General features: G+C 41.7%; 1 protein-coding gene across 4 annotated transcripts in view; it reads left to right on the plus strand.

The window, feature by feature from the left end:
• The window catches only part of enah (ENAH actin regulator), a 183,906-nt gene that overhangs the window by 1,538 nt on the left and 156,248 nt on the right, over positions 1–26,120 (plus strand). For 2 of the 4 annotated variants that reach the window (XM_078398859.1, XM_078398861.1), the window contains exon 1: positions 16,785–16,804. The exons of 1 other annotated variant lie outside the window; for it this stretch is intronic. In XM_078398859.1, coding sequence (XP_078254985.1) covers positions 16,785–16,804 — 20 coding nt within the window. Of the gene's footprint in view, positions 1–16,726; positions 16,805–26,120 lie in introns of those variants that run through there. One more of the 4 variants, XM_078398860.1, reaches the window with a different exon arrangement.

Consider the following 26,120-nt stretch of genomic DNA (forward strand, 5'->3'; position numbering starts at 1 on the left):
GGCAGATGCCTCAAATCAGATTTCTAAACAAAAGATGGTAGAATTCTCAGCAAGAAAGGCAGCATTTATGGAAAGAGAGAGGAAAAGACGACCAATGGCTTGATTTAATGATCTTTCATCATGAATTTGCTCTTTTTCTATCACTATTCCATAACCCACAGAAAAATCTGTGAATTTCACTCCTTGAAACCATGAACTTTTCAAACAAAGAGTAAGTGTTGGGGGAACACGCCAGGTTTCCATTATCCTTTATGAAGGAATGTTTTGTGACTTTTTTGATGAACAGCCTGCGCTGCCTTGATCTGGGCTGCTGACAAAGGAAGTTGTTCCTTTTTCTCTATCCCCATTGATTATGCCATTCATCTAACCCACCTCAACTACATCATCCATTAATCGTGTCATTTTAAGGGAATGCAGTCTTAGTCATGGCCTTTGCTCTTATTTTGTTTCACTTTTTGGGGCTATTTTGTCCTGATCAATGTATTCATCTACTCCACTAGAGCTAATGTTTCCTTCTTGCAACGCTTAGACTTAACACTGGACCTCTTGGTCTAGCCAGAACTATATAAACCTAGATGATCTGATGTATTTTGCTCTCCTCGAGACTGTCATTGGGTTTTGTTATTTACCTTTAGCGTATGTTCACTTTTATTTGATTCCTATGCTTGGATGTTTAAATCTCCAGTTTCTACTATTGCTGCTTAAAACAAAATGCTGTAATTACTTAAAGTAGAATATAGGTCAGTTACAGATGGGCAGCGAAATGACAGATGGAACTTAATCTGGGCAAATTGAGGTTTTGCACTTTGGGAGGTTGAATGCAAGGGGAAAAGTATGTAGTTAATGGCAGACCCTTAGAAGCATGTACAGATAGAAGTAGCAACATGAGTAGATAGAGTTGTAAAGAAAGCATATGGTATGCTTGTCTTTATCAATTAGGGCTTTGAGTACAGTTTTTATTGGGTGCAGAAGAGGTTTACCAGAATGCTGCCTTGATTATAGAATATTAGCTATAAGGAGGTGCTAGATTAGCTTGGATTATTTTATCTGGAACATTGGAGTTGAGGGAAGACCTGATAGATGTGCAGTATATGAAATTCTGAGAGGCATAGATAGGGTGGACAGGCAGAACCTTTTCCCCCAGGATGGAAATGTTAAAGCTAGGGAGCATATCTTTAAGTTGAGAAGAGGAACGATTAAATGATATGTGCAGTGCATGTCATTTACACAGTGGTGGGTAACTGGAATGTGCTGCGAGGGAAGGTACGATAGTGGCATTTACGAAGCTTTTAAATAGGCACATGAATATGCAGGGATATGGTCATGTGCAGGCAGAAGGAATTAGTTTAATTTGGCATCATATTCATGCACACATTGTGGGCCAAAGGACCCCTGCTATACTGTTCTATGTTCTTTTTCTTGAATTTCTTCACCCTTTGTATCTGGGGAAATTGATTTAAGTTTTTTATTTTTAGCTGGCTTTTGTTCTTTAATTGGTTTTGGGATTGAAGACTATTTAATGTGCACAGTTCAGTATGGTATTCCATTTACTTATTGTTGAGGGTGTGCAATTTCTTTATCAATATTCCACTGTCCCAAAATATTAGGATCGTCCAAAATTATGCTACCAGTGAGTTTAATTAGAATTCGCTCTCTCCTCCCTGTTAGTGTATCAACATTGGCTAATTGTTCTTGAATTTTACAATTCTCAATATTTCCTAATCTCTCCATATCCTCGACCTTTTCTCATTTGTGCAAACCTCAAAACACCTGTGTTTCTCTTAATTTGACCTCTTGTAAGACTTCTGATTTTAATTGTTACTACATAATCTTTACGCCTTCGGTTGATGCTGAGGCTTTAATCTCTCCATCGATCCTCACTTAACTGACTAAGTTAACTGACTGACTAAGATGTAGTCATTTCAGTAGTATCATATGAAGGTGCGATAAAATGTAGTTTTGTGTTTTTGTGAAGAATTTGGGGGGAGTTATCAGTTTCCATAAAAATATAATATTGAGGTTATGGTTAGGGCTAGTCTTAAATTTGGTAGTGTTCTCTGGAGATTTTTGGTGCCATGATGTGACAATTTTATATCAAATATGTGGCTCTAATTTCTACATTTAGGTGATACTGATCAATTCTGCTTGTCAGTTCTGTGCTCGAGAACAGTTTACATACCTCTGTACACATGACATGAATAAACCTAAAGACCTTCTATTCGATTTATTGTTGGATATGTTGGTTGGAAGGTATTGTAGCTTCAGGAGAATATGGTGAAAATTTGGTTGGGAGATCTGAACTCTTGACATTTAGCTACGGAGTAATATCAATTTGTCATAAGTTGTTGTAATCGTGTTGCATTGATACAGAAAATGGCCCATTCGCTGTTAAACGGAATCGCATCACCATTTCTATGTGATCACTCTCCTCATTAGTAGTTACAGCAAATTGGAATATACTCCTTTCAAGTGATAAGCACATGCACATTTGATTGCTATGATATAAAGAACTGTATAAATCCAATAGGTGTCTTATACCTCTTCAATTAGTTATAACGTAATATTATTGAATTATTTTTTGTGTTTTTATTGTCGTCACAATTTCTAATTATTGGTGGATAGAGCTGTGTTGTAGGAGAATGATACAGCAATCTAAAATGAAGAATTACTAAATAGTTTTACTTGACCCTGCCAGGAAAATTGTAAGCGGCAAGGATAATTTTTCTGGAAGATCAGAATAAAAACAAATGTTTGTTTCTCATTGTTTCTAAATTGTACATTGAGACTGTCATTGTTAAAGTTTTAAAAATAGTGGAACATTATTATATTCTCTATAATTGAATTCATGTTTGCAGCCCATGAATGTGTCCCTTTGTCTTGTGAGACTTGTCTGTCTTCAGCATTTTGTTTTGACATTTCCTTTGCATATGTAAGATTGAGATGATTTTGTTGAAATGGACAAAATTCTCAGATGGTTCGACATTCTGAGAGTCAGTTTTCCGTGATCTCAACTTTTGTTGCATGCTAGCCAGTCAGCAGAAAGACCATACATGATTACAATCGGTCTAGCTACAGTGTGTACATGATAAGGGAATAACGTTTCGTGCAAGGTAAAGCCAGCAAAGTCCGATCAAAAATAGTCCGATGGTTATCAAAGAGGTAGATAGTAGTTCAGCACTGTTCTCTGTTTGTGGTCAGGTGATTCTGTTGCCTGATAACAGCTGGGAAGAAACTGTCCCCGAATCTGGTGGTGTTCGTTTTCACACTTTTGCCTGATGGAAGAGGGAGTGGCCAGGGTGCAACTTGTTCTTGATAATGATGATGGCCTTGCCGAGGCAGCGTGAGGTATAAATGGAATCAATAGAAGGGAGGTTGGTATGTGTGATGATCTGGGCTGTGTCCAGAATTCGCTGCAATTTCTTGAGCTCTTGGATTGGGCTGTTCCCAAACAAAGCTGTGAAGCATCCTGATAAAATGCTTTCTATGGTACATCTGTAGTTGGCGAGAGTTGTAGGGGACATGCCAATCTTTCAACGCCTTCTAAGGAAGTAGCGGCGTTAGCGTGCTTTCTTGGTCATTGCTTCAATATGGGTGATCCGGAAGAAGTATTGGTGATATTGACTCCTAGGAATTTGAAGTTTTCAACCATCTCTACTTCGGCACTCAATGCAAACTGGGATATGTGTACTGCTTCGCTTCATGAAGTCAACCACTATCTCCTTTGGCTTGCTGACATTGTGGGAAAGGTTGTTGTCTTGAAACCAGGTCACGAGGTTCTCAATCTCATTCCTGTACTCCGTCTCATTGTTATTTGATATCCGGCCCACAATGATGGTGTCATCTGCGAATTTGGAAATTGAATTAGATTTGTACATGCTGCACTGTCATGGGTGTACAAGGAGTAAAGAAGGGGGCTGAGAACACACCCTTACGATTGTGTTTTCAGCCCCCTTCTTTACTCCTTGTACACCCATGACAGTGCAGCATGTACAAATCTAATTCAATTTCCAAATTTGCAGATGATTATTGTGGAGGGTGATTTGTCCCCTATCCTCACTGATTGGGGCATTTGATGAAAACTGAGAGCATTTGATGAAAAGTTTAAAATTGTGATGAGTTTAGTTTAAGAGGAAGTATTGGTGGTCTTGATGCACGTCAGGGTGGGTAAATTGCCAGAACCTGCCCACGTGCATCCTTGGACTTTGTGGGAAGTGAGAAAAGAAATGGCGGAAGCCCTTGCAAAAAGATTTGCATCATTTGCCACAGGTGATGTTTTGGGAGACTGGAGGGTAATTAATATTGCACCATTATTGGAGAAGGATAGCAAGAACAAGCCAGAGAAAATGCTGGAGGAATTCAGTGGGTCAGGTAGCATCTGTGGAGGGAATGGATAGATGGCATTTTTGGTTGGAACACTTCTGTGTAAAGTGAGAGGGCAAAGATTTAAAAGAGAGCTGAGGGGTAACCTCTTTACGCAGAGGATTTTAAGTCCATGGAATAAGCTGCCAGAGAAAATGGTGTGGTAGGTACAAATCAGCATTTACCTACCAAGACAAATGATGTCTTGACAAGTAGTTGGATAGGAAAGGTCTAGAAAGATATTAGCCTAACTTAAACAAATAGGTTAAGTTTAGATAGACATCCTGGTCAGCATGGACGACTTGGGCTGAAGCATTTCCGAGCTGTATTACTCCATGATTCTATGATAACTCAAATCACGTTTGTAAGATATGACCTCCCCTGCTTAATGTTATGCTGATTATTCCAAATTCGTATTTGCTTTTCCAGTTGTGTGTAGAGCATATCCCCATAAACCTTCTCCATAAGTTTACTATACCACGCAAGGCTCAACAACCTATAATTTTCTTGTCTTATCCTATTGCCCTCTTAAACAAAAGAACACAATTGGCTTATGTCTTCTGAAACCTTGCCTTTGTTTAAAGAGGTTACAATGATCCCAGTCAACACCCCAGCAATCTCCTCTTCAGCCTCTCTCAATCTAGAATAGATCCCCAGGCCCTTGGACTTATCCACCTTAATTGTCTCCTCCTCCTTGTAATCAACATGCACAAGAATATCAGCATACCTCCCTTATCTCACTACCGTCCACATCCTTATACTTTGTGAATACTGATGCAAAGTACTCATTTAGTACCTCACACACTTCTCTGCCCCAGGCATAAATTCCCTCCTCTGCCCTTGAGTGGTCCTACCTTTATTCTTGCTACCCTTTTTTTTAATGTATGAAATCCCTTCCGATTCTCTTTAATCCTACTTGCCAACAAGATTTTATGGCCCTCTTTAGTCGTCCTGAATCCCTGTGTTAGGTCCCTTCCTGTTTCCTTTATATTCCTCAAGGGCTGCCTCTGATTTCAGCTTCTTAAAGGTTACACACACTTCTTTTTTCTATCTGTATAAATTTGCAGCATCTCTCGAAACAGCAGGGAAATAAGCAATTGGATAGACAAATTGTATAATTTGCATTATAAGAGTGTTTATAGACCAGGAAGCCTAACATCTGCTATAGGGAAGTTATTGCAGAAGAATCTGAAGGATGATATATTACATTTGTAAAGACGGGTTGATTAGGGATAATTTGTAAACATACAAAGTACACCGCAAACACGCAAAGCATCTCTGGAGGACATGGTTTTTGGTTGCGACCCCTTCTGACTAATTAATCTTGAGGAAGGGTCTCAACCTGAAATGTCACCCGTCCACGTCCTCCAGAGATGATGCCTGACCCGCTGAGTTGCTCTAGCTCTTGTTTTGCATCGAATATGTTCGTAAGAACAGAGCAATTAGCAGTACATGGTATGTCAATTAACTTATCATATCTTCCATTCAAGATTGTGGCCGATATTTTTAACCTTAGTGTTACTTCAAAGCCCAATCACCATATCTCTTCAATCCTTTAATAAACTGTTGATTTCTGTTTTGAATATGCTGAATCTCCAGGATAGGGATTTCCAGAAATTTGCTACTCTCTGGTTGAGGGAATGTCTTTTCATTCTTTTTGTCTATTTTAGAACTGTCATCCCTGGTTCTGGACAACAAAGCCAGGGAAAGCATTAACTTGCAACTGTCCTGATTAGGCATGTAAAGATATTGCATGCTTCAAAAAGATCTTTTGTCATTTTACTAAACACAAGAAAAAAGTAAGCACCAGCTGCTTAATCTCTTCCAAAAAAACAAACATGTCATTCTGAGAATTAATATGGTAAATCTTTTTTGCTCTCTCTCAATGCAATATCCCTTTCCTTTGGGTCAGAGAAATTGGATCGCCTTGGGTTAGAGAGATTAGACTAGTATATATTCCAGATGTGATCTTGCCCTGACCCACTATCGAGCATAGTTACAGGCCCTTTCGTCCATATCTATCACCATAATTACTTTTAAATCATTGGAATTATGGTCACAAAGTGTTTCCTCACTGACGCCTCAGTCACTTGGCCTTCCTCCCTCCCCTAGAGGAGATCCAAAGTTGCGCCCTCTCTGGTGCTGCCCTCTAAATATTGATTAAGGAAGATTTCATTTAACAAATTCCATCCTGTTCAAGCCGTTTGCACTTTGGGGGACCCAATCAATATTAGTGATGTTAAAATGTTCCGCTAATACTACCTTAATATTCAGAGCTATCTGTAATCTCTCTGCCAATGATTCTATATCTCTCTATCTCTCTCTCCTCCTTAAGTCTATTTATCCGTGTTTACTTCTGTCTCCTCAAAATGGCGACCCCCTTCTCTCGCATGCACCTCTAACCTGTCCACAGCATATGTATCCCGGAACATTGAGCTACCAGTTCTGCCCTTCTCTTAGCCACGTTTCTGTCACGGCTATAATATCCCAGACTCCGAGACATACCATGCCCTGAGATTCTTTGCCTTGCCTGTTACGCATCGTGCATGGAAATTAATGTAATCTAAATCTTTGAAGAAGTGACCAAGATGATTGAGGGTAGGGCAGTGAAAGTTGTATTTATGGACTCTACTAAAAGCATTTGACAAGGTCCCTCAAGGTAGACTGATCCAAAAGATGAAGTCATGTGTGATCCACAGTGATTTAGTAGATTGGATTCACAATTGGCCACATGATGCCAATTCTCCATCCGTTGAGCTAGCTCTTTCTGGATCCCATGCAATCTCACCGCCCAGAGCAGTCTGCAGCACAAAACCTTATCAATGGCCTTACAGAAGTCCATATAGACTACATTTATGGCCCTGTCCTCTCTTAGTTACTTCTTCAAAATAATCAATTAAATTTATGAGACATGATCCCCCATGCACAAAACCATGCTGACTATCCCAAATCAATCCCTATCTTTCTAAGTGAATGTATATCTAATACCCCATATTTCTCTCCAGTAAATTTCCTACCATGGATATTAGGCTCACTGGTCTATAGTTTGCAGGTTTTCTTTGCAGTTCTTCTTAAATCGAGGAACAACATTATCCACTCTCTAGTCTTCCAGCAGCTCATTCATATCTTATGATGATTTGTATGTTTCGGCCAGGAATCCTGCAATCTTTTCTCTTGCTTCGCATGGCATCCTTAGGAATACCTGATCAGGCTCGGGCGATGTACCTACCTTACATTTTAAGATGTCCCAAACTTTCTCCACAATCTGGAATGTCCTTGAGGTATCTGTGTTAACTTTCCCAAGTACCTTAGTCTTCATATCCTTCTCCAGAGTAAAAACAGGTGTGCTCCACAAAGATCAGTGGTGAGGCTTTTGCTTGTGAAGTGACTTGGATATAAATGTCTGAAGAAGGGTCTTGACCCGAAACATCACCCATTCCTTCTCTCCAGAGATGCTGCTTGTTCCTCTGAGTTACTCCAGTCTACCTTGGATATAAATGGAGGTGGGCTGAATAGTAAGTTTGCAGACAGCACAAAAATTAGTGAAATTGTGGACAGTGATGTTTGTTATCAAAGGATTCACCATAATATAGACAAGTTGGAAATTTGGGCAGATAAATGACAGAGTTTAATCTTGACAGGTGATGTATTCAGGAAGTCAAGCATAAGAGAAATGTGTACAATTAATGATAGGATTGTTTGGAACATTGATGTACATAGGGATCTTGGGGTTCCTGAAAGTTGCCACACAAGTACTTAATGTGGTAAAGATGGTTTGTAGCATAGTTGCTTTCATCACTTGGGGCATTGAATATAAAAGTTGAGAAGTCATTTTACTGCATGGAAACAGGCTCGTCAGCTCAACTCGTTCATGCCAACCAAGATGCCCATGTACTGTACGTTAGTCCCATTTTCCTGAGTTTGCCCCATATCCTTCCAAACCTTTCCTGTCCATTTTATAGTTGTATAAAACTTTGGGTAGCCCACATTTGCAGCATTGTATATATTCTGGTTGTCACATTGAAGGAAAGATGTGAAAGCTTTGGAGAGGCTGCAGAAGAAATTCACCAGGATGTTGCCTCATTTAGTGGGTATTGGCTCCAAGGACTTTGTTTTTCTCTGGAGAGTCGGAGGTTCAGGGGTGACCTACAGAAGTACATAAAATTGTGAGAGGCATAGATAGGGTAAGTAGTCAGTTTTTTTCACAAGGTGGAATTGTCAGATATTGGCAGGCCTAACTTTAAGGTGAGATGGATTTTTTTAAAGATGTATGATGCAAGTATTTTTTACACTGTCAGTGGTAGGTGCCTAGCTTGCACAGCTGGAGAGGTGGTGGAAACTCTCAAGAGGCATTTAGACAAATGCATGGAAAGTCAGGAAATGGAGTGATATAGACCATGTGCGGGTAAAATGCAGTTTAAATTAGCATTGTGGTTGGCACACACATCACTGGCTGAAGGGCCTGCTCCTATGCTGTACTGTTCTGGAGTCTGTGTTGCAGGTTATATCTGTACAAGGACCCCCTAGTGTCTTTGTACATCATTGCTATTTTCTGCTTGCAGTAAGTATTTTTCCAGTGACTGAAGAAATGTTTCTGTTTATATTACATCAACCTGCAAAGTACTAAAATATATTCCCGTCATCTAAGAACATTTCAATGTACTGTCATTGGAATGCTTAGAATGTACACAGACACGTTCCACAGACCGAATGAGTTGAAAGATCGGATCCAGTGATGGTTAAGGAAGAATATTAGCCATGGCACTGAAGGAACTTACACCCCTGCCCCACCTCAGGCAGTGCTGTAATTTATTTTTGGATTGTCTATTGAGATAATTGACGAGAGTTGGGTATAAAGTTCTTACCCAACAATGAAACATTTCTTCAAGGATGTATGAAGGTGAATGTGTCAGATATCTGAAGCGAGGTTTGAACTTGTGACCCTCTGTAAGCAGTGAGCAAATGCTACAAACTAAAATGTACATGTGTGATTTATGATGTAATTCTTTTTCAAGTAGTTTGGGGTTTGGGAAGATGACAATAAAGAGTGCAGGATGATAAACAGAGGTTCCTTAATTGCAACATTGCTGGCTGATGACCGGCAGAGATTGAGGTTGAAGTGGATGGTTAATGAAGAAAATGGTTTTGATGATTGCATGTGGAAAAATGCCCTGGCTTTTCTAACTTCCATTTAAGGAAAAGTTCTCGGGGTAGGAATGACTATTACTTTGACTATTACTTTGAAAGAAAAGTCTCTGTCTCTATGCCGCAGTGAAACTATGCATAGAGTGTCTGTGGTTATTAAAGCATCTGTAAAACATGGGTATTTTTAGCCTGAAAGCTATTTTATGTGAAATATTAGAAGTTGATGTGATAACTGTTTCATCTCCCATTTTAAGCAATGGAATCCAACCCTTTCCCTAATAAGGGAATGGCCAATGTGCAAACCGCATTAGGACTGAGTAATTGGTAAAATGAGACACAGTCTAAAGTATAGATAGTAATGGCTTTGCTGCTCTGAAATCTGTTACCAACTTTGATGCACACTGACAACAATGGTATAAGTAGGTTCTGTAGTTTAATTTGTTCAATTATTTGGTTTCAAAAGTTTCAATTCTGTATAATGTTACCCAAAACTACAAGTTGAAACTGAAAAGAAATTCTGCCAATTCCCACAACATGAAGAGATTTAACTGACTTTGTATTTTTTTGCAGTTTTATTGTAGCAATACAAATGTCTTTTATTTTTTTAAAAACAATCGTCATTATTACTTCCTGATTGGACCTGTATTCTTGTTACTTTCCAAAGGACTTCCTCAATTTGATTTTCTGACTGAGTTTATGAAAGCCCAAGAGAGGTTGCAGAAAAATGTCTTGGCAGTAAGGAATTTCAATTGTTACTGGAGAAGATATAACAGTCTCCTTGGGCCAAAGAAGTTTAAGAACAGATAAAGTTGTACAACATCATAACTAGTTTAGAGTAAATGGAGAGACTTTGTGCTTGCTCATCAGAAGATAACTAAATGGATTAGGATAGAGTGAGTTAAATTGTTTTTTGACCAAAAGTCTATGAAAGAAAAGCATACAGTCTTTTCGTTTAGTTTAGAGATACAATGTGGAAACGAGCCCTTCGGCCCACTGAGTCCGTACCGATCATCGACACATTCTACCTACACACTCGGGACAATGTGCAGAAGCCAATTAACCTACAAGGATGTACGCCTTTGGAATGTGGAAGGAAGCAGGAGCACCCAGAAAAATCCCACGCAAGGGGAGAACGTATAAACTCCATATAGACAGCACCCATACTTAAATTTGAATCCTGGTCTCAGGCTCTAAGGCAGCAACTCTACCGCTGGGCCACTGCCACACAGTCAGCGGTTATTTTCCAGATTGGGTGTCTGCACCTTTTACTTTTTCTCTGCTGTTGTTGATTAATTTTTGCCTGTAACAAATAAAACATTTTTGAAAATTAGACACAAGAGGCTGCAGATTCTGGTATCTGGAGCAACAGATGATCTGCTGGGGGAACTTGGCAAGTTAAGCAGCATCTGTTGTGGTGGTGGGGGGGAGGAATTGTCTTTTTTTGTTACCCATCAGGCTGGCCTGTCAACAATTTGATAGTTTCATGATCACCGTTGCATTTTTTAAACATTTAATTTCTGGGTAAGTGCATTGCTGCAAGTCTAACGTTAATTACTCTTCCTTAACTCCTCTTGTGAAGCTTGTTGTGAGATACCACTTTGGATTGCTGCATTCAATATGAAGGTGCTCCCAAAGTGTGTTTGTTCTAGCCAGATGAAATGGCATCCTTTAATCTTCTCCGAACCTTGCATGAATTTCGTAAATGTCAATGAGATTGCCTCTCATTTTTCCAAACTCTAGTGTGTAGACCCTGTCTGCCTGATCATGCGTGCAACAAACCTGCCACCCCAGGAATACCGTGAGGCCCTGCTACGCTTTCAGCGTAACGAATATCTTTCTAAAATTCTAAAAAAAGGATTCTTATAATTGGAACGTCTCGATTTGCTTCAACTTGCAAATAAGGCTAGCGCATGGTATGTCTTTCTAATTGATTCCTGCTGCAGTATGTTGTGATGCATCAGGAGTGGGGAGGGTTTCTGGCAGTTGAGAAGCACATCCATTGCTTTGGCAACAGTTGAGATTGGGCACAGATGAGAGCCAGGAGGGTGTGACAGCAAGATGTGGTGATGCAGCACCTTTGGTTTTCGACTTTGTAAGACGGGTACAACATGTGTAGAGATCCAAAGGCAGCAAAATGAACACCCTTGATCAAGAAAGGGATAATAAGAAACTAAGGACCAGCTTGCCTATCACAAGTTTTTAAGTTGTGTAAAGCATTATGTAGTTTGTAATAGAGAGCTTAAGAAAATACGATTGACAAAATCAACAAAATATTGGAAAAGGAAATTCTTTTGATCGCTAAATCTTGAGAAAATCTAGCTGGTTATATGAGGGGTATATTTGTATTTTTAAAAGATACCACAGACGATTATTTCAAAAAACAGTTTCAGTCTTGTTAGTACATTAGCAAAGATCGATGATCGGTTAAAGGAAAGGAAATATAACAGGAATATACGGATCAGTTGTGGTCAGCAGACAATTAAGTTGTCCTTGATCCCGAGGGGCTGCCTAGGAAAAATAGTGTACAGAAGGAGATGCACTGAAGCTTCTGCTCTTCTCAAGTTATGTTAATGAATTGAATGAAAAGACAGCTTAACAAAGGAAAGAGGGAAGGGAATGAAAAACAAAAGAAGCGGGAAAGGCTCAGCACTACTCGATAAATTGTTCAGGCCAAAGACTGTTGGTCTGAACAAGAAATGTGAGGGAACAAAGTTGGTTTTAAATTACAGAGATGAGGGGGGGGAATGAAAGGGCAAAGACAATATTTCTGATAAGGTGAGGCAAGGGTTACCTGTTCGATCCTAATGTTTATGGAGTCATCTGGTTAAAAGATTAATTAAGGCAACGAGAGAGAGAGACACAATACAAGCCAAGGAACACGTAATGACTTCAAACTACAAGTCAGTCCTGTTGCTCAAACCTAGATGCAAATGGAGAGTGAAGAAATGCCCAGCAGATTTTGCAGTGTATATAAATTGAAAGAAAAATCCGTATTAGGTAATGGTTAATCTTACAGTATGAGAATGGATTCAGCCAGATGAATGAATATGTGAGTGGTGTAGGAAAGAACTGCAGGTGCTGGTTGAAATTGAAGGTAGACACAAAATGCTGGAGTAACTCAGCGGGACAGGCAGCATCTCTGGAGAGAAGGAATGGGTGACGTTTTGGGTCGAGACCCTTCTTCAGACTATGCGAGTGGAATCTATTTAAAGAAGACATGGTGGTTGCTGGGTCTAGATGGGTTATACATGGCGAAAATATATAATTGGTACCCAGGGTGCAACATAACCAGTTGGAAGATGAAGTGTTGTTCCTCAATCTTACGTGGGGCTTCTTTGAGAATGTTTAGGTGGCCACAATCGGTAATCAGAGAGAGAGTGAGATAGAGAATAGAACGTACCTGCAATTTGAAATTGAGTGAAGTCGTTCTGTAAAGCGACTTAATTTTTGTTTGCTTTCTTCAATATGGAGAAGAATATGTTATGAGCAGTGAATATAATGCAGTAGATTGGAAGAGGTACAAAAATTGCCACTTCAACTAAAGGAATAGTTTAGGTTGGGGTAAGAGAGGTTGTGTTGGTTTGCTGCACTTGCATAGAAAAGTGCTGTGAAAGACGTAGAAACGATGGAAGAGCGAATTTAGGAGTCGCAAAGCCAATTTACCCTTTGGGATCTTAAATTAGTATGGGCTATTGGGCCTTGTGCTAGAATCTTATTGAAACTGGTGGAAATTACAAAGGATGATCAATTGAATGTTGCAGATGGTGGGATAGAAGGCGTGCACTGGAGGATCCCCTATCCTCGCTCAGTTGGGGAAGAAAAGGGCATGAAAACAGACGTGTGGGAAATAGATGTGGAAGAACAAATATGTAAAAACAATAAGGTTGTAGTACTGGGTGATTGTAACTTTCCTGATATTGACTGGGATTGCCTTTGATTAAGGGGCCTATATGGGTTGGAATTTGGTAAACGTATGCAGAAAAGGTTTTTAAAGCAGTATGGACTGTCCTCCTACCAAGGAGGGAACGCTACTCAGACTTATTTTATGGAATGAGAATGGGCAACTGATGGAAGTGTCTGTGGAGGAACTCTTTAACAGTCCATTAAGCTTAAAGGTAACCATGGAAAAGGATAACGTTGGACCTAAAGTCACAGCCTTAAATTAGGGGAGGGCTGATGACAATAGTGTGACATGGTTTGGGAGCTGCTGCTAGAGCGAAAAGCACCTGAAAAGTTTAAAAGCACGATAGTAAGAGTTCAGTATTAGTGTGTCCATGTCAGGGGAAGAAGCAAAAATTGTAGGATTAGGGAATCTTGGTTAACAAAGGAAATTGAGGATTTGAATAAGACGGAGGCATATCAGGTATAGGACATTGTTATGAAATTAATCCTTTGAGGTTTATAGAGGGATATAGTTACAGAAACTAAACTTGAGTAGCCGGTTGGTGGCCTCTTGTTTGGGACTTCTAGAGCTTCAAAACCGCAAAGCCTGCGGACTTACCAGCTTGGAGCGGGCGATCCCTTTGCCAGGGGTCGGCCTTTGGTGCTTCAACCTGCGGGAGCTACGGACATTTAACATCGTGGAGCACACCGTCTCTGGTGAGAGACTGATTTTGGGAACTCCAGGCGTTAGTAAAATTGTCCCTGGAGTGCAGGATAGTGTTAGTGTATGGGGTGATCGCTGGTTGGCGCGGATACAGTGGGTCGAGGGACCTGCTTCTACGCTATATGTCTAAAGTAAAGGTTTTAAGGAAGCATTCAGGACAGCAGAAGGCAGACATGAAATGGCCATGGCCAACAGAATTTAAGAGAATTCCAATAACTTTTAAAAATGTATTCGAAGGACCTAGGGGAAGAATAGGTCCCATCAGGGAACAAAAGGGAAACCTTTGTGAGGAGCCAGGTGATATGTGTGGTGTCTGAGATTGAATTATAGACAGAGGTTGGACAGGCTAGGACTATATTCCTTGGAATGTAGGAGACAGAGGGGTCATCTAAGAGTTGTATAAAATCATGAGAGGATAGGTATGGTGGATGCAAACTGTATTTTTCCGTATGGACCGCTGTGTAACTCTGAATCTGAGGGGTTGAGGAGTTTTACATGCTTATTTATATGGATTTGAGGCAATACTTTGTGAAGCTTTGGTCTTCATTCTTTAGGGATGGATGTACTTGCCTCAGAATGGTGCTTTGCAGATTCTGTAGCTTCATTCCAGGTCAAGATGGCTGCTTTTGTGAGCAAAGTAAGCAAGTAATCTATTTAGATTGGAGATGAAGAGGAGGGAAAGTAATTAATTGGGCAGGAAAGATGGTTTTGCATGGTTATTGGCGAGAAGTTGGAATTCAGAATTGGATTTGGGGTGATCTCTTTGATAAGTGGTTGTTTGTTTATTGACTGGATTTTTTTAAAATAGGGGTATATAAATTTAGAATTTTCAACCCCAGGGCCAAGGGAGGTTGAGAAATGTGGATTTTGTTTGCCAGTGTTAAGGGAATCAAGCAATTAACAGGATCAGGAAGAAAAATGGCCACATCTTTGTGTGTTCAATTGATGTTTTGATTAATGGTAATCTCAAGGAATTGGAGGATTTGACAAGGATATTGCCATTGAATATTGTTGGAAGATGGTTAGACTTTCTTTTTTATGGAAATGGGCTTACTTTGAGGGCATGTTACAGAAATTTTGCTTGTCATCCTGCAGGCCAATATAGTGTTGTAGATGTACAGGCAAATGTGGTGGAGTGGTTCCTCAACTGAGGAATCACTCATCTGTGACTATTATAGGGGTAGGTTATAGATAAAACATTGCAAGATGATTGGGTGTAGGCTACAAGCCTAAGGAAGTACTCTGCTTAGATGTTGCTGATGAGCCTCTTGATCCTGGTTAGGACTTCAGCCAAGCGGTGACTTTTTACACCCTGATAGCCTGATTACTTGGGCTCCTTGGAGCTACTCTTGGGCCAATTTTGTCTTTCACCTGAAATCCCGGTCTTTGGTAATGTCTGGAGTAAAAATGTCAAGTGGTCTTTGTAATGCCAATGCTGAGCTCTGCAAATAGATGCCACTTGATGGTACTGATGACAACTATTATGTCACTGTGATTCCGAATAGTGAAGGGGCCAATAATTGGACAGATTGAAATTGTCCAACTTTTGTGGTCTAAACTTGAACAATCTTTCCATGTCCTCCAGAGGTGCTGCCTGACCTGCTAAGTTACCCCAGCACCTTTCTTTGTAAACCAGCATCTGCATTTCCTTATATCTACATTCTGCTGCTCCGCTGCAAAATCTTCTCAAGATGTGCTTATTTTGAAAAAGTTCTTTTCCCCTCTCTGGCAGGAGTTCTGAGACCCTCTGTCACTGCTCCATCTCAGTGATTCCTCCTGCTTTCCCCTGCTCTTTTGAGCTCTGACCCGAACTCAAGTCTGAAGAATGGTCCCGACCTGAAACATCACCTGTCTGTGTCCTCCAGAGATGCTGCCAGTTGCACTGAGTTACTCCAGTGCTTGGTGTCTTTCGTTTGGAAACCAGCCTCTGCAGTTCCTTGTGTCTACAATCTTTCATGTTGTTGAGTCAGAACCAGTGTTGCAGCTGCATAAGCACATGTGGTGCAGTTGGTCTTGAAGCTCTGCAGTCTTACAGCCGTTCTGCCTATTAATGTTTCTTAATGTGTTGCCTGAATTATATTGGGTGAAGACTGGCTTCTGTGATGTTGGGGACCCAGTGGGTGGGAGGAGGGGGACATTGTACTCAAAACATCTGATTGAAGAGCCACGTAATGATTCTCTTTTGCCTTTGCTGTTGTCCTGTGTTCTGCAGCCGCTTTGGCGTTTCTATTTTCCTATGGGAAATTACTAGTACCCCTAGTTCGACATCTTTCTCCTTCATTCCATCTTCCCCCACTCGTTCCATCACCGCCTGGCCACAATACCCTCACCAACACTGTTGTTTGCCCCTGCCTCTTCCTTCCAATTCTTCTGCCCCTCCCTCCTGCCCCCATCTCTTTGCTTATTTTATCATTTACCTACTAAGCTATTGGCTGAAGTCTCATTGGTGTTTATACTGCAATAGTATAATTTCTCTTACCATGAAAGGTTAATATTTTATTCAGCTGTTTTTATATAATGTCAGTGTTAATAATTTTATCATAGGTTTATTAAAATTCAAGCTAGCAAACTGATTATTACATAATGTTTTGAGACAGTAGTCCAAGTTAATTTTGCCTGGAAGTATTTTGCTCATAAATATAACCTTTCGGGAGCCATGTTTTGGAGCTGGACCATGTGGAGAATCCAGTTGCTGTAAGTCTTAAACCTTTCATTTAGATGGTAACTGAAATCAGTCTTTCTAAAAACTGACTGAAATGGTTGTAAAATTGTATATCTTATAAGAGTAAATGACATTGTTTTGAGGCAGTGTCTATTTTTAGTAGGCTTCCGAGAGAAGTGAAAATTTTAATCTTTCACAGAATATGAATTGCTACTGCAGTCCTCGCTCAAAGCTCTCAACATTTCATCAGTGCAAATGATAAATTTGATGTGATACAGTTTAATGTAACGTTATGAACATAATCTCTTGCATTTTCTACTGGTCTGATTTTTAAATTGCACCATATTTTAGAACGCCTTGCAGGAAATGTTAGTGTGCAGATATATACAATGCATCAAGCATTCTACTGCCTGAACAAGTGGATATGTAAACAGGAAGGATGCCATGCATTTGCTGCAGAAACAAAGAGCTTTGTGAGTTGCAGCTGCCAACGTTATGGTTGATTAATTCTTGGCATTAGAGAGTGTGGTATTGATACGTTTTATGAGATGCATATGTTATCAATTTAAAGATTGTGTTTTAGGGTGGTCCTGAGTCATGTGCACACATACGCTGGTGGAAAACATGAATTTGTTTATGATTCTTAAAGTGGTGAGTCGTTGATCACAGCTTAGGTGTTGGGTGAAAGGTTTCCTCCTGAGAAACAAAAATGTAAAGGTTCGTCAAGCTATAACGAAAGCTTGCGTCACTTGAGGCTGTCCGGTGTTCGTTACTTGTATCTGAAAGCAAGCAGACCTGGGAGTATGGGAATGGGGTGTGGGGGCAGGGAAAGGATGGTGCGGTGTATCTTATTGTGCGACTTGGGCTTGTAGCTGTCTTCATAAATGCAAAAGGATTGACAGAATCCTGCTTACTTATTAGACAAATTAATGGTGGAATTCTGCAGCACGAGAGCCAAGATTTGATTATCCATTTTTAAATATTCCAGTGCTCCAGGCTATTCTGGATATTGACTGAATTAAAAAATGTGAATTTGATTTTTGGCTGAGGATAAAGCAATAGAATGATCAATTTTTACACCTGTGCAAATGTTCGCATGCAAGTGAGAATTCAGTTCTCTACATGGACAGAATGTTAATTTTTTTCAATGTAGAGAATATGCTGAAGACCTGAAGATGGCTTCTGATAACTCTCCAGTTTGCTTTTGAGCATTTAAACTTTGTTTATATTATATTTTCTACATCTGAACATTAATGGTAAATGCGCTCATGATTAAAAGAATATTTTTGTATTTTGTTTTGCCTTAAGTGTGGAGAAGTGCAAGACTATTTTGATTGTAGCAGTGCAGGGAACACACATTTCTGGAATTCGTTAAACTTACAAACACCTTGTGGTCTGTGAAAATTAATCTTGGCCATGTCTGGACTGCCTAAAGCATCACATATGGGTAATCCTTTAATTGTTCTCACTGAGTGGGCAAGTATTGGACATAATTTTCATTAACAGTATAAGCATCAAACTGATAGTCATACAGTGTGTAAGAAGGAACTGCAGATGCTGGTTCAAACCGAAGATAGACACAAAACGCTGGAGTAACTCAGCGGGACAGGCAGTTTCAGGAAACTCAGCGATTTCGGGTCGAGATCCTTCTTCAGAAGTCTCGACCCGAAACGTCACCCATTCCTTCTCTCCAGAGATGCTGCCTGTCCCGCTGAGTTACTCCAGCTTTTTGTGTCTAATAGTCATGCAGCATGGAAATCGGCCCTTCGGCCTAACTTGTCCATGCCGACCCAAGATGCCCTATCTACATCAGTCCCATCTACCTGCATTTGGCCCATATCCCTCTAGACCATTCCTATCCATGTACCTGTCCAAATGTCTTTTAAATGTTACAGTGCCTGCCTCAATTATCTCCACTGGCAGTTCATCTCGTGTACCTACCACCCTCTGTATGTTAATGTTGCCTTTACGGTTCCTATTAAATTTTTCCCCTCTTTCCTTAAACCTATGTGTTTTGGTTATTGATTCCCCCACTCTGGGTAAAAGATTCTGTGCATTCACCCTATCTATTCTCTTTACGATCTTATACATAAGATCACCCCTCATTCTCCTGCATTCTAAGAAATATAGTCCTAGCCTGCCCAACCCCTCAGGCCCAGGCAACAATTGCATGCAGTTCTGGTCACCCAGTTACAGGAAAGATATGGGGGCTTTCGAGAGGGTGCAGAGGAGGTTTACCAGAATGCTGCCTGGATTAAAGGCTTTCAGTTACAGAGAGACATTGGATAGACAAATTGTTTTCTCTGGGATGTCGAAGGTTGAGGGGAGAATTGATAGAAGTATATAAAATGTATAAGAGGCATAGATAAGGCAGGCAGACAGAACCCATTTCCCTGGTGGAAATGTTCAACACGAGAGGGCATAGCTATGAGGGGGAATTTTTTTTATACAGAGAGAGAGAGATGGGGTCTGGAATGCATTGGCAGGGTGGTGGTGGAGGCAGATACAATGGTGGTGTTAAAGAGACTTTTGGGTAAGGTACATGGGAGTGCAGGGAACAGAGGGATGTGGATCATGTACAGGCAGAAGAGATCAGTTTAACTTGGCATCATGTTCGGCAGACATTGTCGATCAAAGGGCCCATTCCCCTGCTATACTGTTGTATATTAACATCCTTATACAGATGCTCCCCGACTTACGATGCTTCGACTTTGCGATGGTGCAAACGGCAGTGAGCCGCAGCTCGCTTCCAGCCATGTGATCAGGTGTATTAAATGCATTTCAACATACGATATTTTCAGTTTATGATGGGTTTCTCGGAACGTAACTCCATCATAAGTTCAGGAGCACCTGTAAATCTTCTCTGCACTCTTTCCTGCTTAACAACATCTTTCTAAACTAGGGTGACCAAAACTGAACATAATACTCTAAATATGGCCTCACCAACATCTTGAACAGCTGTAACATAACTTTGCAATTTCTCTACTCAATATCCTGACTGATGAAGGCCAATGTACCGAGAGCACTCTTGACCAGTCTGTCCACCTCTGATGCCACTTCACAAAAAGCAACACCCTGCATGTATCTGCATTAAACTGCATTAGCTGTTCCACAGCCCACTTGCACAACTGATCAGGATCTGGCTGCAATTTTTGGTGATCAGCTTCGCTATCTACGATACCACCCGCTTTAGTGTCATCTGTAAACATACTAACCATGCCTTCTACATTCTGATCCAAATTGTTGATATAAACCACAAACAGCAATCAGTCCAGCACCGATCCCTGAGACATACCACTGTTCACAGTCCTCCAGTCTGATACCTTCCACTATCACCGTTGCTTCCTTCCATGAAGCCAATTCTCTATCCATTTGGCTAGCCCTTCCTGGATCCCATGCAATCTAACCTCCAGAGCAGCCTACCATGCGGAAACTTATCAAATGCCTTGCTGAAGTTCACATAGACAACATCTATGGTTTTGGCCTCATCAATCTTTTTGGTTACTTAAAAGATTCAATCAGATTCGTAAGACATGATCTCCCACATACAAAACCATGCTGACTATCCGTAAGCAGCCCTTGTATATCCAAATGTATACATATCTTATCCCTCAGAATCCTCTCCAATAACTTGCCTACCACAGATGTTAGGCTCACTGGTCTTCTTAAATAGAGGCACCACATTAGCACCCTCCAGCCTTTCGATACCTCCAAGAGGAGGGCCATCTCCTAACATGATGGCCTGGAGGCTGTGGAGTGTTGGGTGAGTAATGAAGCCACGGAGTATGGGACATGTAATATTGTAGGGCATTGGAGCATCAAGGGTTGGGACATTACCACGGAATGATATGCTGTCGCAATGGACTTCAGGCAGTGGGAGGCCTCATGCAACTGAATTGAGCTGGACACTAAAATTGTCGATGAGTCATAGCCCGCTGCCGTGACGTTGTGCAAGGGGTGACTAAAAACCCTCAACTCTTGGTGGCGAAGAATTGTAAGAGTTTTACGCCGTCTGGCAGACCCAACGCTAGTGTGGACGTTAGTGAGCATTTTATTGCATAAAAGGCAATGTTGATCTTTTCGGTCCATTGGAAGTGTTCTGGTGCCACTGGTAAGTCTAAGTTCTGCAGGGGGCAACTAAGTTCTGCATAACTGGCAATCCATTGCCTGCAGCAGCCCGTTGTTACCAACAAGTGACGAGTTCGTTAATTTGTGCCAACATGCACGACGCCTTGTGGCTGCTTACCCTCCCCCTTAGGAATGTCAAGCAGCCACTTAGACATACTGGATCCTGGCCCCAAGGAAGCAACACCAGCTCTATTACTGCCACGCAATCTCCTGTGGCTCTGGCTGGCATTATCCTTTGCCGCTGTGCCTCGGAGCAGGACTTGGTTCCACAGTCCTGACTTTTACTGCTGCTCACCCGTGACAAGTTGCCGTCCACCCCCCTCCCTCCCCCAACAGTATCCAAAAGGGTATACCTGTTTTGAGGGGGAATGGGCATAGGGGACACCTGCGCTCCCTGTCTACTCCCTTTCTTAAGAGTTATCTACCTCCTCTCTTCCCGTACCTTCAGCATGACCACCTCGCTATAACTGCTATCCATGAAGCTCTCGTTTTCCCTGATGGTTCCGAGGTTGTCCAGCCACATCTCCACAGTTTCCTAATGTGACCTGTAAGGATGTGCACCTGGACACACCTTAGACACAAGTGTAGTCATCAGGGACACCAGTGCTTTCCCTGACTTCCCAAATCCAGTAGGAGGAACTTTGCACCATTCTACCTGCCATTATTACTGCACCAAATCCAAGAGGAAAAAAAAGAGCGACAATTACACACAAGAAACAGCACCTTTACCTGTCCCCCTCAGCTCAGCCCCCTTGCCGAAACCTCAACTTGCCCTCCACACAGCATGTACCCTCCTCACAGCTGCTCCCAATATGCTACTCCGGATACACCATATGTATCATTTTTATTCATTATTATTTTGGCTCAATTGGCCAATTTTTGATCACTCAACCAATCCATCTGCTGCCTTTTGAAATCTTCTTCTGCTGCTGCTCTGTCACTGAGGGATATTGACTCAACCAATGAAACTCCTGCTGTTATTCCAGGTACTGGTACCGGTTCATTATAGTGATGGGTTTTGAGATACTTTGTTAGCGTGCTATCCAGTTAAATCATACTGTACATGAGTACAATCAAGCCAGACACAAATACAACGGGTAGAGTAAAGAGAAAAATTCCATAGTGCAGGATAGAGTTTTATAGCATTATTGCATAACAGTTACTGAGAGAGTGCAGATTTAAAAAAAGGTGCAAGGGTTGCAAAGTGGTAGGTTGGGACAAAGGAACAGCATCCTTCGCTTATGAGTTGATCATTCAGTGGTCTGACAGCAGCTGGGAAGAAGCTGATCCTGAATCTGGTGGTATGTGCTTTCAAACTTTTGTACCTTCTGCGAAACTGGAGAGGGGAAGAAATGATGCAGGTGATGCAAATGGTCCTTGAATATATTGTCCGCTTTCCTGAGGCAGCATGAAGTGCAGATGAAATGAGGGTATGAGGCGTGAATTGTCCAAGATAGACTGGCGATTGATGCTGAAAGGGTTGACGGTGGACATGCAATGGAAGGCATTTAAAGGTCGCATGGATGAACTACAACAAGTGTTCATCCCAGTTTGGCAAAAGAACAAACCAGGAAAGGTAGTACATCCGTGGCTAACAAGGGAAATCAAGGATAGTATTAAAACAAAAGATGAAGCATACAGATTAGCCAGAAAAAGTAGCATACCAGAGGACTGGGAGAAATTCAGAGTCCAGCAGAGGAGGACAAAGGGCTTAATTAGGAAAGGGAAAATAGATTATGAGGGGAAAACTGGCAAGGAACATAAAAACTGACTGCAAAAGCTTTTATAGATATGTCAAGAGAAAAAGATTAGTTAAGACAAATGTAGGTCCCTTGCAGTCGGAAACAGGTGAATTGATCATAGGGAACAAGGAGATGGCAGACCAATTGAACAAATACTTTGGTTCTGTCTTCACTAAGGAAGACATAAACCGTCTGCAGGAAATAGCGGGGGACCGGGGCTCTAATGAGATGGAGGAACTGAGGGAAATCCAGGTTAGTCGGGAAGTGGTGTTAGGTAAATTAAATGGATTAAAGGCAGATAAATCCCCAGGGCCAGATAGGCTGCATCCCAGAGTGCTTAAGGAAGTAGCCTCAGAAATAGTGGATGCATTAGTGATAATTTTTCAAAACTTTAGATTCTGGAGTAGTTCCTGAGCACTGGAGGGTAGCTAATGTAACCCCACTTTTTAAAAAGGGAGGGAGAGAGAAAACGGGGAATTATAGACCAGTTAGCCTAACATCGGTAGTGAGGAAAATGCTAGAGTCAGTTATTAAAGATGTGATAGCATCACATTTGGAAAGTGGTGAAATCATCGGACAAAGTCAGCATGGATTTACCAAAGGCAAATCATGTCTGACGAATCTTATAGAATTTTTCGAGGATGTAACTAGTAGAGTGGATAAGGGAGAACCAGTCGATGTGTTATATCTGGACTTTCAGAAGGCCTTCGACAAGGTCCCACATAGGAGATTGGTGTACAAACTTAAAGCACACGGTATTGAGGGTTCAGCGTTGAGGTGGATAGAAAATTGGTTGGCAGACAGGAAGCAAAGAGTAGGAATAAACGGGTCCTTTTCAGAATGGCAGGCAGTGACTAGTGGGGTACCGCAAGGCTCAGTGCTGGGACCCCAGTTATTTACAGTGTATATTAATGATTTGGACGAGGGAATTGAATGCAACATCTCTAAGTTTGCGGATGACACAAAGCTGGGTGGCAGTGGTAGCTGCGAGGAGGATGCTAGGAGGCTGCAGAGTGACTTGGATAGATTAGGCGAGTGGGCAAATGCATGGCAGATGCAATATAATGTGGATAAATGTGAGGTTATCCACTTTGGCGGCAAGAACAGGAAAGCAGAGTATTACCTGAATGGTGACCGATTGGGAGAAAGGGAGATGCAACGTGACCTGGGTGTCATGGTGCACCAGTCATTGAAAGCAAGCATGCAGGTGCAGCAGGCAGTGAAGAAAGCAAATGGTATGTTGGCATTCATAGCAAGAGGATTTGAGTTTAGGAGCAGGGAGGTTCTGCTGCAGTTGTACAGGGCCTTGGTGAGACCGCACTTGGAGTATTGTGTGCAGTTTTGGTCTCCTAACCTGAGGAAAGACGTTCCTGCCTTAGAGGGAGTACAGAGAAGGTTCACCAGATTGATCCCTGGGATGGCGGGACTTTCATATGAGGAAAGACTGGATAGACTGGGCTTGTACTCGCTGGAATTTAGAAGACTGAGGGGGGATCTTATAGAGACATATAAAATTCTTAAGGGGTTGGAGAGGCTAGATGCGGGAAGATTGTTCCCGATGTTGGGGGAGTCCAGAACCAGGGGTCACAGCTTAAGGATAAGGGGGAAGTCTTTTAGGACCGAGATGAGAAAACATTTCTTCACACAGAGAGTGGTGAGTCTGTGGAATTCTCTGCCACAGAAGGTAGTTGAGGCCAGTTCATTGGCTATATTTAAGAGGGAGTTAGATGTGGCTCTTTTTGCTAAAGGGATCAGGGGGTATGGAGAGAAGGCAGGTACAGGCTACTGAGCTGGATGATCAGCCAAGATCATATTGAATGGCGGTGCAGGCTCGAAGGGCGAATGGCCTACTCCTGCACCTATTTTCTATGTTTCTATGTTTCTAAAATAAGTTCATAAAATAGGTGGGGGGGGGGGGGGGGGGTCTGGTTTGTGTGATAGACTGGACTACATCTACAACTTTGGAATTTCCTGTGGACTTGGGCTGAGCTGTTGCCAAATCAAGCTGTGGTGCATCTTTCTACACTGTTTTTGTAGAAGTTGATTAGATTCTTTTGAGACATGCTGAACTTCCTTTGACCTATGAGGAAGCAGAGGTGTTGGCATGCTTTGATGTGTGTAACTTCAATGTGGCTGGTCCAAGACAAATTGTTGGTGATATTTCCGTCTGGGAACTTGAAGCTCTTGGACATTTCTTTTCCAGCACAATTGATGCTGAAACGCTGCATGTACACCACTTCATTTCCTGAAGTCAACAACTACTCCTTTGTCTTGCTGGCATTGAGTGAGAGGTTGCTGTCTTGAAACTATGATATTAAGCTCTCTCGCTCCTTCCTGTATTCCTTGTTATTTTTCAAGATCCATTCCACTTACTGTCATACTTGTAAATGGGAATTTACACCGGAGAGGAATTTGGCTGTGATTGTATAGGAAATATAGTAAGAGGCTGAGAACTCATCCTTGTGGGGCCCAGTGCTGGAATGATCAAGGAGGATGTTTTATTGCCTGATCTCACTTCTTCTTCTTCTTGCATATGGCATGCACAGCCTAAAGTTGTAGGTCAAGGGTAGACATCCAAGGATTTGGCTGAAGACCAGAAGGGTTTGTGGGAGTTCAGGCGTATGTTGGGCAGATTGTTCTAGTCAGCATAGATGGGAAGGTCAGGGTTAGCCTCGATGGTGCACCAATCTTTCAACATCCTCTCCCTTCTGCGTATGCTGGGAGGGGTGATGTGAGAGAGGACAGGGAGCCACTGCAAAAGTGTTGACCCGCATTGCAGAGTTAAGGACAGTGTCAACTCGTTTGGTGTGGCAGCTATTAGCCTAAGCGGTTGAGCAAAACTCGGCTGTTGAGTAGATGAGGGCTAAGCTTGCGGTACGGAGGATGTGTGCATTGGATCCCCAGCTGTTGCCTGCAAGTTTCCTGATGAAGTTGACCCTTGCTTTGGGAGATTGCAACCTTCACCTGGCCCATCCTGTTTTGACTAATGCAATCAACCCGACTTGCACAATCTAATAGATGTAGTGTTTTGGTGTCACTTTTGACAATGCCAGATCTCGCTGATTGTGGTCTATGGGTCAGGAAATCGTGGAGCAAGAGTCAAAACTAGGAGTCTGACATAGGTGTCCTTGTTGTTTTGGTGTGCTCTGGAGATGTGTTTAGGACCAGGAAAATGGTGTCTGCTGTGGACCTGTTGGGATGGTAGGCAAGCTGCAGTGGATTCAGGCTGTCTGGGAGGCTGGACTTAATTTTGCGTCATGACCAGCCTCTCAAAACACTTGGATAAAAACCGTGAAAACTTGAGAACACTTGGTTCTCAAAACAGTGGATGTCAGAGCTACTGGTATGGTTTCTATTCACAAAATGCTGGAGTAACTCAGCAGGCCAGGCAGCATCTCAGGAGAGAAGGAATGGGTGACGTTTCAGGTCGAGACCCTTCTTCAGACTGATGTCAGTCTGAAGAAGGGTCTCGACCCGA

The sequence above is a fragment of the Rhinoraja longicauda genome, chromosome 5 (genome assembly GCF_053455715.1).
Source record: "Rhinoraja longicauda isolate Sanriku21f chromosome 5, sRhiLon1.1, whole genome shotgun sequence".
Lineage (NCBI taxonomy): Eukaryota > Metazoa > Chordata > Chondrichthyes > Rajiformes > Arhynchobatidae > Rhinoraja > Rhinoraja longicauda.